The 13350-nt window shown below is 42.3% G+C and overlaps 1 protein-coding gene across 4 annotated transcripts in view; it reads left to right on the plus strand.

Annotated features, from left to right (window-relative positions):
• Positions 1-13350, plus strand: part of tmod1 (tropomodulin 1) — a 76548-nt gene that overhangs the window by 23465 nt on the left and 39733 nt on the right. For all 4 annotated transcript variants that reach the window (XM_067983322.1, XM_067983320.1, XM_067983323.1 and 1 more), the window contains exons 2-3: positions 550-722; positions 11052-11208. In XM_067983322.1, the coding sequence (XP_067839423.1) occupies positions 597-722; positions 11052-11208 (283 nt within the window). In that variant the 5' untranslated portion in view covers positions 550-596. The remainder of the gene's footprint in view (positions 1-549; positions 723-11051; positions 11209-13350) is intronic.

A 13350-nucleotide genomic window follows, 5' to 3' on the forward strand; every position in this document is an offset into this window, starting at 1 on the left:
CTGTACCTGATTTGACTCTAATTCATCCTCCTCCATCATTCCTCAGTTTCTTTCTCAATCGTTAAATCTCATGTTTTGAGATGTTGGTCCCACCATTTACTGAGGTCCCAGATGCCCGGAAACCTCGTGGCGCCGTTATCAGCTTGCACTTCCAGCAAGTTACGGCACAAAAAAAATTTTGAGCTGAAGTTTGCAGAAAAAGTCTATCTGACAGGGCATGCCACGAGATGCCCCGCTCCAGCACGATCCGGCCTAATGCTTATCAAATTTCCATTGAATGGTAGTTCTGAAACAGCCAGTAGGCTTATGCCAAAATGCTATTGTTAGCCTCATGGATATGCTTAATTACAATAAAATATGAACTAAAGTATAGATGGAAGGATTATGTTGATACTCAAGTAAACAAATGTAGATAACTGTTTGTGGTGATGTAGTAACTTACAAGATTTAATTTCTTATTGCAGCTTCCTAAATGTAGTTTTAAAAATATCTTACCATATTAAGTGATATCCTCATTATTGTGATCCCTCTTTTTATTCAAATTTGTAGGTACGCTGCAATATTGCAAAGGAGGTACAAGCAAAGATTGGTTCAACATGTCTACGCCATTTAAAAAGGAGTTGGAAAAGTATCGAGATGTTGATGAAGAAGATCTCCTCCGAAAATTATCAGAAGAGGAGATCCAACAGTTGGAAGATGAGTTGGAAGAACTAGATCCAGACGTATGTATGGTCATATACATATATATCTACATATAGTTCGTATCCAGATGTATGCATACACATTTTTCTGTCCCCAACAGATTCCTGCAGAATTTGTGAATCAGCTGCCCACCCCATCTAGAGGTATTTTCATTTATGACCTCCTTTCTTACCAAACGAGTCTTCAACTAGCTAATCATCTACTAATTCTGTTTATGTTTTAAACCCAAAAGATAGCCCTCCTTCATTAGTTAAGTCCTCAAAGAATTTAAGTAAATTCAAAAAGCCATGATCTATTGCTTCTAAATCAATGTTGATTATGCACGACCTCCTTACTCTCTAGCTGGACGTTGTTAGCATTCTGTATTATGCTATCCATCTCTCTTTTAAAACAGGTATTGGGATAACTGCTCTGTAATTTCCTGCTTTAATCTCACTTTTTCTTTTGAATAGTGTGGGTCACATTTGCCATCCCCAGTCTTTGAGTCCAGTGCTTATGAAGCTCTGCAAAAATACTAATTAGAGTGTTGGCTATCTCCGTACTCATTTTCTTGAAGATTCTGGAGTGTATCCTGTCAGGTGCAGGGACATTGTAGGCTTTGAGTTGTATTTCCCTCCCTGATGGCTTTAGTGAGAAAGTAGAAGAATGAAAAGTGGTAAGATGTTGTTAGAAAGCGCTAACAGATTATTCATTCTCATTTAGCGATGTTCTGTGGATTACTACCCATCCAGAAATGGATTAATGAACATGAGCAATAAGTGGGGGAGGGAAGTCGATTTTTATCCATTCAGATCTTGTTAAGGTCATTAATGAGGAACTTAGTGAGTGTCTTGCTCCAGATTCAGACCTGACACAGTTGAGCTTAATGGGAAGATTCTGAAGTGTTTCCACAGCAGTGACAAAAGTGAATAGTAAAAGCCTGTGCTGTAGCAGGACGGAAAGACGGTTCAAGTAAACCTCCAAAATCGGGAGCACTTTGCGTTCCAAAAGCCAGCAGTTGCTTATACTAGATCAGTTACACATGTTGATTGAGGCAAAGCTACAACATTCTGTTGTGACTCCGTCATGCACTGTGACTCCGTCATGCACTGTGACTCCGTCATGCACTGCTTTAGTGGCCAATTAGTATCAGAGACATTTGTACATGATGAAAATATCAAGCAGGTTTATTTACAGTTAGTCATTTATAGAAGTAAGCAGTAACAGTGAGTTGTTGAAATCAGTTCAAATAACATGGCAACTTTTGAACCAGTTTATGGAAGGGCTAAACAGAGTTCCTTTGAATGTTTTTCTTTGCTGACCTTTCAAAGAAAAGTCAGATAAATGCATATCAGGGGAGTAGCTGCCCAATCCCCAACGATTACAGTCATTTTCAGAAATGCCCATGGAACTGTGTTTTGCCATTACTACATGTTTGTTTAATGGATGAGGGGAGCTGTGGCTGTTTTGCGATGGTGTGGAGGGACCCCAAAAGTTATTGGGGTGCTCCAGGCCCCAATAATTCTTAATCTGGTTCTGTTTAAGAGTCCCAGACACCTCACTTTAGCTGTTAACAACCTGTGTTATGAGGAATGGCCATACTGTATCCATGATTGGATGACATATGGATATTGGTGTGGCCTGGGTTTGACTAACACAAACTTATTATACACCACAAGGGAAGAGGCAGATGACTACAATTTTTAGACCTCTCGTAGGGGATAAAAACTGTTTTACAATTAAATTCCTAGGTCGGATTGACTTACAACTTGGAAAAGTTGACTAAAAGGTCAGAGTGGTGGTCATTAAAATCCTGAATGAGTCGGACATTCATCTAAATTTAGATGCCTGGTCTGAAAAATGGAAACCTAACATCTACAAAATGTGAGGATACCAAAATATTACCCAGCTCTCAACTTTGTTGAAAGCTAATAAATTCCGTTCCAAACTTTGTAAACCTTTGAAGGAATTGTTTGACATCTGAACTGGAGAGAATATTAATGATGCAGTTTAAAGGTCATAATAACCGGAGTTAATCTCAGTGACCTAACTGGTTAGGCTTGGCATGTAAGTATGTGCTGATACTTAAAAGTTATGACCATTTGAAAGTTAGCTGTTCTTGTCTCAAGATGTCTGCACTGCTGAGGCTCTATGTTGTCTCTCCCATTGAGGACCTTAAGTTAAATTAAATCAAGTGAAGGTTTGCATTGGGTGTTGCTTGAATTTTAATTTGATGGGAAGTGTGGAGGAGCACAGTAAAATGGTGACTAGTTATTTTTAAAGTTAAATAAATACTTTTTATTATGATCTGTATCTGTAAGTGAAAGCATTCGTCGGTGGTCGGGAAACTTTTAGAGACCATAATCCAGGACAAAATTAATTGGCACTTGGAAAAGTATGAGCTAATAAATGAAAGTCGGATTTGTTAAAGGAAAATCGTGATTGACTAACTTGATTGAGTTCTATGATGAAGTAACGGAGAGGGTTAATGAGGATAGTACAGTTGATGTTGTGTGCATGGACTTTCAAAAGGCATTTGATAAAGTACCACATAATAGACTTGTTAGCAGAATTAAAGCCCATGGGATTAAAGGGACAGTGGCAGCATGGATACAGAATTGGCTGTAGGGCAGAGAGCAATGGTGAATGGTTGTTTTTCAGACTAGAGGGAAGTATTCTGTGGTGTTCCTCAGCGGTCGGTATTAGGACCACTGCTCTTTTTGATATATATTAATGACCTGGACTTGGGTATAGAGGGTATAATTTCAAAGTTTGCAGATGACACGAAACTTGGAAATGTAGTAAACAATGTGGAGGATAGTAACAGATTTCAGGAGGACATAGACAGACTGGTGAAAAGGGCAGACACATGGCAGATGAAATTTAATGCAAAGAAGTGTGGAGTGATACATTATGGTAGAAAGAATGAGGAGAGACAAAATAAACTAAATAGTACAATTTTAAAGGGGGTACAGGAACAGAAAGACCTGGGAGTGCACATACACAAATCTTTGAAGGTGGCAGGACAAGTTGAGAAGGCAGTTAAAAAAGCATATAGGATCCTGGGCTTTACTAATAGAGGCATAGAGTACAAAAGCAAAGAGGTTATTCTAAACCTTTATAAAACACTGGTTAGGCCTCAGCTGGAGTATTGTTTTCAATTCTAGGCACCATACTATAGGAAGGGTGTCAAGGCCTTAGAGAGGGTGCAGAAGAGATTTATTAGAATAGTACCAGGGATGATTGATTTCAGTTACGTGGAGAGACTGGAGAAGCTGGGGTTGTTCTCCTTAGAACAGAGAAGGTTAAGGGGAGATTTGATAGAGGTGTTCAAAATCATGAATGGTTTTGACAGAGTAAATATGGAGAAATGGTTTCCAGTGGCAGAAGGGTCAATAACTAGAGGACACAGATCATAGCGTCACAGAAAATTTACGGCACAGAAGGAGGCCATTCGGCCCATCGTGTCTGCACCGACTGAGAAACGAGCCACCCAGCCTAATCCCACTTTCCCGCATTTGGTCTGTAGCCCTGCAGGTCACGGCTCTTCAGGTGCACATCCAGGTATTTTTTAAATGAGTTGAGGGTTTCTGCCTCTACCACCCTCTCAGGTAATGAGTTCCAGATCCCCACCACTCTCTGGGTGAATAAATTTTTCCTCATTTCCTGAATAATAACTTTCAAAAGGGAATTGGATAGATACTTGAGGGGAAAGAAGTTGCAGGGCTATGGGGAAAGAGTAGGGAATTGAGACTAATTGTGTAGCTCTTTCAAAGAGTCGGCACAGGCACGATGGGCTGAACGGCCGCCAGCTGTGCTGTAACATTCTATGGTTCCGTATATCCTCACGTTAACCAGGATCCAGCTGATCAGGGGGAAGGGGTGGCCTTGTATATAGTGTGGCCACAAATCCTATTTGTTTCCATGTTCCTGTATAAAAACCAAGCATCAGTCATTACCCAGGAGCTGTGCAGATGGGAGCTATTGGGGGGATTTTTGACTTTCATCTGAAATGGGAGCGAAGCGGTCAAGAGGCCTGAACCAGTTTTGGGTTTGGGCCCCATTTGAATGTAACTGGCAAGCTGCAGGTACTAAGTGGGCGCACCACTGCAGTTCGCCAGTTGTGGGAGAACGGGAATTTCAACAGTTTCAAACAACCAGTGAATGTATAACTCTGATGTGGGGTCAGGATGCACTTGCATCCAGTAGAAACCACACTCACATGCAAAGAAAAAGCAACTGATTAATTGGCATAATTTAAAGTGAATCTAATTGAACTGCTAAAGTTATCACCATTAAGCCAAAAGTTATTTTTTAAACTGTCTGAGGGCTTTGTTAAAAATTTGAACTTGTTGCTGATTTAGTGCCAGTAAGTTTAACACCTGTCCATATGGAAATCTAGTCCTAGTTTTAAAAAAAATGCTACATATATGTAATTCACTGCCTTTGGGTATGTAGTATACAGTTAAATAGAAATGAAAGGGCTAAGATATATTACTATATTTGGGTTACATAATGAGTGCTGTAGGAAAGACTTGGTTTGTACAAAAAAGGAAATAAAATGTTTCTTAATTAACTGGCTTCAAATCAAACTGTTCCGTCCCATTTCACGGTTTATTTGTGGTGAATGTTTTATATAAACTGGAATTGGTGAGATGCCCATTCCTGACGCACATTTAGTTCAGGTCAAGGCAATTTATTGATGAACAAATAACGTGTACAGTTTCAGAAATGTATATTTTTAAGAACTAAAGGAACATGTATACCACACAGCATTACCGTTGGTGAAATTCTACCTTTGCATACACCAACTGATGTTTGGCATTTTATTTGGTAGTTCAGTGTACAGAGATGTAGGCCCTGATTCTTAACTGCCCCTACCTGGTGGAAACCGGAGTGGGTGGGGGTAGTTAAAATAACAGGTGTCAGTTACCTCCACCAAACCCACTTCTTTCCCGCCGTGTCCCCATATTAACATGGCCTTTTGAGCAGGCGAGCAGGACACCCGCAGGAAGGAAGCGGAGTCCTGTTTTAAAAATGCAGATCGGATCCAATGATGTCATCAGGACTCGATCTGCAATTTTAACCTAAGGCCTGAGCAGGGGAGGAGGCAGTGTTGACTCCCCCTTCAGGCAAAACTTGCTGGGAGCCGGGTCCTTGGCCAGAAGAGGTCCAGCAGGTAAGTTGAAATTTATTTTTCAGGTTTTCTTGTGGGCCAGGAGGGGCAGGAGTGCTCACCTGGGCCTCACAAGACAGCCCGCCCCCCTCCCCCACCCCCCAGCCTTCGATCGCTTAAAACCCCCCGCCTTTCCACAAACCTAGCCCCAATCACTGACAGACCACCACCCGCCCCCCCCCCCCACCCCAATTGCAGGAAGACCTGGCTGCAGCCTCTTGCTGCTTGAAAGCACTCCCGCTCACCGGCCAGGCTGACAATCTGGCAGACAGTCTGGCAGGAGATTGCAGCATTTTATTTAAATGAGGCCCTGCTGGGCCTCCACTTACCTGGCCTTGCCGGGTTCTTTGGCCGATTACGGCTGCTCCCGCACCTTCCCCGCCTCCCCATTAATATCGGGGCTGTAGAATTTAGCTGCATGGACTGTTGATTTTTTAAAAAACACTCACCAACCCCATCCTGGGAATCTTGAGATGAAACTTTAATGTCCTCACTGCCACACTAATGGCGATTGGCTAACTCAGTCAGACTAGATTAGAATTTGATATCTTCCTGGCCAGTAAGACTTAGGGCCATGTCATATGGGTGATTTTGTGAGACTGTTGCCAGCGCAAAGTCTCGATGGCAACTCTGGGGCGAGCATCAGGGCTTGTGCTCATGACGAACGAGGCTTGGCTCCGGCATGGAAACTCACAAAATTACCCCTTATGTGTTTATTTTAATTAAAACCCGAAACACATAATGGTAAAGTACAAGAAATAAACACGTCAACTATGACCAATGTCAACAACGCATCTTTGGGATGTTTTTCTACGTTCAAGACACAATATAAATGCAAGTTGTTGATATCAGACCAACAAAATCCAATGGTGAACTGGAACTTGAGTTGTCCATGTAGAGCATCTCACCTCGATGGTCTTTGAAAGCGACAAACCCTTTGGTTCTATCCAAAGGATCTGATTCTTGGTAACGACTGTAACAGACATTATTCTGAAAAGGGTCTATCAACCCCTTGTGAACTGAATCAAGTTTCACTGTTTTAAAGGTTGTGCTGTCTTAGTATCTTGCTGTGTTGGCTTGCTTGCATAACGTATCGTACCTGTAAATAAACCTGAGCTGGTAGTTTCAATGAAACTTTCTGCCTTCTGGTGATGGGTGAATTTGGTGGGCATCCCACGTATCCTCCAATTAGGAGTTTGTGGTTAAACCTGGGCTTGCTAATCCAGATACTAGAAACTAAAGACGTGGGTTTAAGTTCATAAGGGACTCAGCCTGCTTGTGGTAACTGCCATCCAGCTGTGAATGCAAGAGCAAGAGTTGGGAAAGAAATTGAATTGTAGCAGCTAGGAGTAGCGGCTGGGAGTTACCACCATCGTTTTAGACTCACTGCAGCACCATAGAATCATAGAAGATACAACGTGGAAACAGGCCCTTCGGCCCAACATGTCCATGTCGCTCAGTTTATACCACTAAGCTAGTCCCAATTGCCTGCACTTGGCCCATATCCCTCTATACCCATCTTAGCCATGTAACTGTCCAAATGCTTTTTAAAAGACAAAATTGTACCCGCCTCTACTACTGCCTCTGGCAGCTCGTTCCAGACACTCACCACCCTTTGAGTGAAAAAATTGCCCCTCTGGACCCTTTTGTATCTCTCCCCTCTCACCTTAAATCTATGTCCCCTCGTTATAGACTCCCCCTACCTTTGGGAAAAGATTTTGACTATCTACCTTATCTATGCCCCTCATTATTTTATAGACTTCTATAAGATAACCCCTTACCCTCCTACTCTCCAGGGAAAAAAGTCCCAGTCTATCTAACCTCTCCCTATAAGTCAAACCATCAAGTCCCGGTAGCATCCTAGTAAATCTTTTCTGCACTCTTTCTAGTTTAATAATATCCTTTCTATAATTGTTGAAATTGTGGGAAATATTTGCTAGTTGTTTGAATGCTGTTTGGAGGAAGGGAGACTAGTTTTTAGTGTCACTATAAATGTGATCTCCACATTTAGAAAATGATAACCAAATTAAACGCATGGAGTTTACAGGCACTTTGGGCTCGATTTGAATTCCCGCCGCCTGGCAGAAACTATGCCGGGGATCTTACCCATTCCTTTCCCGCCCGATTTGGCTGTCTGCAATTTTAAATTGCAGGCAGCAGGACACCCAGCCTAAGCTGGCAGGGTCCTCTATAAATATGGAATGACATAATTGGGGCCCAATCTACTACTTTAATCTGACGGGTGATTGGAGGAGCAACGGTGGCTTCCCTACCAAGCCAAACCTGCTGGGAACTGCAGCCAAGGCCAGGATAGGCCCAATGAGGTAGGTTTTTACATTTTTTTATATGCTTCCTTGTGAGTCAGGGAAAGCAGGAGTGATCCTCTGGGCCCCACAAGGAGACCTTTGGCCTCCCCTCCCTCAGGTTTCCTTCACCCTCTCCCCTGCCCGCCCCCCCCAAAATCGGGAATTCCCTCCTGAAAAATTTACCTTGTGCTGGGGACCGTACCCAATGGCTCTCGATGGCGCCTCCTGATGCCCAATTTTAATGGCTGGGCAGCTGCTGCCCTCCGATTTCCCGGCCGTTTTCGTCAGAAAGTCGGCAAGCGACATGTTAATGAGGCCCGGCTGTTAAAATCGGCCGATCCTCCCTGCTGCGATTTCAGATAGGCCGGCCGCTTGCTTTGCCACGTTCCAGCCCAGGAATATTCGGAAGTCCTGTTTATTTAACTGATGCTCCCATTCAAATTTAGATTTAAGGATTTGATTCTATCCAAAGTGGGTTATTTACCCATTAATCAGAAACCAGACCAAAAAATAAAAATAACCGTTTGAAGAGTCAATAACATTGCATTTGTTGCAGACGGTAGCAATAAATCCAACAAACTGGTATTTGAACTGTTGACCTTTTCCTGCCAATTCCGTGTCTCCTCCACCCAAGAACATTGACTCCTTGCTGTGATATTACTCCATAGGCACCAATTGTCCTCTGGTACCAAATAGCCGTGCTTCATGTGTGAGCCAAGACAGTGACTATTTTAGGCTATTCGACCACAAGGGTAACAGGAACTGTAAGCTTGGCCTATGTTTATTTATTTTTCTATCTATGTGCCCAATTGTGCCCTTTCTGAGATCAGCTAATTGAGTACAAACGTGGGATTGAAGTGTGAATAATCTTGGTTAGTGTGGCTCAGTTACGAACTGCACAAAACAAGGAGAGCGATTGGGGTAGCCCAACAATGATTCAAACTTAATTGCAAGTCCCGTCTGAGTGGGTGGGAATGGAAACATGAAAACTACTCTGCCCGTGCCTGACTCTTTTTGTGATGGTGGTGCTACCAGAATTGGAGAGAGACCTGCAGAATCTGGTCTTATACTCACCAGTGCTGAAACCGTCCACTGTCTGCTTGCTGCCACCATAATGATCAATCTACTGTTAACTGACGGCTTCCTCCGGCAATAACCAAAGGAAATGACACCACCGAGTGTACGTTTTACCTGGTGGGCATTTTGATTGTTTAATTAGAATTTTGATGTGTATATGTATGAAACAGTTTTAAAATCAATCTATGATTTGAGCTATTTTAATTCCATTCATGAGGTGCTAATTCTGTTCTTTGATTGAAGTGGAAAGTCACATCACAATATCACACTTCAAAATGTCAATGTGACACAGAGAGCACACACACACGCGCCCACATACTCATTCATACGCACACTCACACTCACACATGCTGTTTCTCCACTTGAGCTTTGCCTGAATAGTTATACTTGAAACTTGGAGAATCTACCAAATTTAGGTGTGCTTGAATCAATGGTCTGAACTTATCAAACACTCATTCCTAATACTGGATTTCGGTTGAGCAGCCTGAGATTTCACTTGATGTCATGCAGGTGGAATGCCTGGTCTCAGTTTAGTGTGAATCAACATTCATGGGCACTGCCAGCTTGCCCAGCTGAAGTGGTTGTGTTAAAGATCGGGATGGAAAGAAGGGAAACGCCACGTGATGTGTTAGAGAGAGTTTCAAAAATTACAGAAAAGGATTGCTATGCACATAACTCCAGTGTTTTCATAAATCAAAGTGTTTATTTAATTTCGTTAGGGTTTTCTCTATGTTTGAACATTCCTACCCTTCAGTTTTGGGCCAAGTGAGACTTATCTTACAAAATGAGGCTGTCAAAAGTAGTCACTACGTCATCCTGACACCAACAAATGCACCTGAGATGAGAAGGAAGGATGAGAAATGCAGAGAAAAGAAGAATGCAGCAGGTGGCTGAGTGGGACCAACTGTCCATTTAGTGTAAGGGCATAGACACCTTGGAATGATTGAAGTTCTACAAAAATATTGTGAGGATATTTGCACTTAGAAAATTGGTTTAATGCCCAGGGTTGATTTCAAAGGTCTGGCCACTGCTGCTTTATATTTTACATATAACGGGAGAACACAAACTGGAAGGGCCATCATTACAAGGAGCTGGCTGCCAACAGTTTAGATAAACTGCCAAATAGACAGCATGACGCCTCTGATTAATACATGTACCAGAAAACACAACAACTGCTACACTGGAGAGAATAATTGGAATCTGTGCCAGTAAATTTAAGGGGCCATTTACTCTTTATCTACTCTTGTGCGTTACTTTAGATTTTTCCAATTCTAATTTCAGGGGGACAGACAGCAGCTGTTAAAAGTTCTACAGCATTTGGAACAGGTTTTTCAGTTTTAGGGAAACTGCACCGTTTTTCAATTTGGCGTACAAATTCTGTTTACCGACTGAAAACAAAGAAGAATGGCTTTGACTAATGCACCTGGCCAAAAGTGGAGCCACGGGGTCTCAATTGGTAGGTGAAACAGGTCATGCAGTTTCTCACTGAATATCAAAAGTCCGTGTAAGAAGCTCCAACTAGCTCTCTCGATCCCAGATTGGAAAAGATAAAATTGTAGCTTCGTGCACTACCTTCTCACTCCCCCAGATGAACCACCATACCTTCCACCAACACTGACACATCTCATGTTAATCTGCTTTCATAAAATTACTTTACTTTCCATTAACACGGGGTGAGACCAATTTTGTGCGATTAATCTGTGCAACAATACAATGTCTGCTCCAACGAATGGATCTAAAATGGGGCTCATACCCCACCCCTTGCATTACTGATTAGGAAAAAATGTGAAAGTTTATTTTTTCTTTTCTAGAATGAACTTCTACCTGCAGGACTAAGGCAGAAAGATCAGACAAAAAAGACACCCACAGGCCCACTAAATAGAGATCAGCTTCTGGAACACTTAGAGAAACAAGCAAAAGAGTACAAAGACAGAGAGGACTTGGTTCCTTATACAGGAGAAAAGAGAGGTATGTGATTTTTTTTTTGTGTAGTTACAAAGGTTGCAAGGTCTGCTTTGCTCAATTTTTCTTTGACTGCTACACCCCATGTTTAATGCTTTTTATTATAAATTAACTTGGAGCCATTTGCCCTCTAGATTACTCTTGGTGTGCAGTGTGCTAATATTGGTCAGGTGGTTGTCTGCATGTGAAAATCCATCAGGTACAAATCAAACTACTGAGATGTCTGCACCCACCTCTCGGGTTCTGTTTTCCTCACCCCCTCACACCTGCTGTCCGTAGGGGCACATCCTACTTGCTCAAGTTCAGAGAACATAGGTGCAGCTTTGCTGAGCCCAGGCTTAGGGACCCCCAAGTGCGTACAAGGGTCCTGTGAAAACCTTGCACCTTACCTTAACAGATCTCTGGTAAGTTTCCCACTGCTTGTGCAGCTAGGACCACCCTACCCATTAGGGATTTGGCCTGGAGCTGAGAGGGGCTTAAAATTCAAGCCCCCAGTATCCGGTCTGCCCCTCCAGATTCCATGAGTCAGGATGGTAGGTCAATCATCAATGGTGCCCAGGATTGCCTCAATCATTGCCACGTCTACCATAGATTTGGCTCCAAACTTCCATTGCCATTGTTCTCTTGGAGCCACCCAATTTCAAGGAGACTCCACCCACCTTTACCTTCCAAGGAGGATAGTTGGTCATTAGTTCTTGGACAACAAAGGAGTGTAGGTTTGAGCCCTCAGTAAGTGGACAGCAGGGACTAGGAGCTCCTGATGAGGTGATAATAGTAACAGGCAGGAGAAGACTTTTGGTCCATTTCTGTCACAGTGTTCCCTTGCATTTCTAATAACCCTGCATCCCATTTGTTCTCACAAACCTGTTTAGTGCTTGCAATTGTGGAATGATCACTAAAATCAAATGGCAGTTAACAGTGACGTGCATACACTATGCATGTATAAAATAGTTTCAGACCTGAAAGTAATGCTGGGGATTACTTGACCAATCAAAATATCTCTCATCTCCAGTCTGAATATTTGCATTTCAGTGCAACGTAACAAGTTGCTGTAAATCTGAACTAAAACCTGTTGATGCTGGTTTATTTCAATATAATGTCTGCAAAGCGAACTATGAGATAAATAAATAGTGATTCTTTTTCAAATTCTCAAGCTGCCATGGTGGGATTTGAACTCTCTGTCTCTGGATTATGAATCCAGGCCTCTGGATTACCCCAGTACAGTAGTGTAGTGGTTATGTTACTAGACTAGTAATCCAGAGGTCTGAATTGATAACTTGAATTCAGTTTTCAAAAAAATCTGTAAATAAAAAGCTGATATCAGTAAAAGTGACCATGAAGCTGTTGGATTGTTGTAAAAACCCAAACTAATGTTCTTTAGGGAAGGAAACCTGCCGTCCTTACCTGGGCTGGCTGGCTGTACTTAAAGTAGATAAGTCACCCTGTCCAGATGGGATGCATCCTAGATTGCCGAGAGAAGTAAGTGTGGAAATTACAGAGGTGCTGGCCATAATCTTCCACTCATCCTTAGATATAGGGGTGGTGCCAGAGGCCTGGAGAATTGCAAATGTTACACCCTTGTTCAAAAAAAGGTGTAAGGATAAACCCAGCAACGACGGGCCAGTCAGTTTAACCTCAGTGGTGGGGAAGCTTATAGAAACGATAATCCGGAGCAAAATTAATAGTCACTTGGACAAATGTGGATTAATAAAGGAAAGCCTGCACAGATTTGTTAAAGGCAAATCGTGTTTAACTAACTTGATTGAGTTTTTTAATGAGGTAACAGAGATGATCAATCAGGGCAATGCAGTTGATGTTGTGTATTTGGACTTTCAAAAGACGTTTGGTAAAGTGCCACACAATAGGCTTGTCAGCAAAATTGAAGCCCATGGAATAAAAGGGCAGTGGCAGCATGGATACAAAATTGGCTAAGTGACAGGAAACAGAAGGTAGTGGTGACCGGTTGTTTTTCGGACTGGAAGAAGGTATACAGTGATGTTACCCAGGGGTTGGTGCTAGGACCACTGCTTTTTTTGATATAAATTACTTGGACTTGGGTGTACAGGGCACAATTTCAAAATTTGCAGATGAGACAAAACTTGGAAGTGTAGTAAACAGGGAGGAGGATAGTAATATACTTCAAGAGGA

This window comes from Heptranchias perlo, chromosome 4, assembly GCF_035084215.1.
Source record: "Heptranchias perlo isolate sHepPer1 chromosome 4, sHepPer1.hap1, whole genome shotgun sequence".
NCBI lineage: Eukaryota > Metazoa > Chordata > Chondrichthyes > Hexanchiformes > Hexanchidae > Heptranchias > Heptranchias perlo.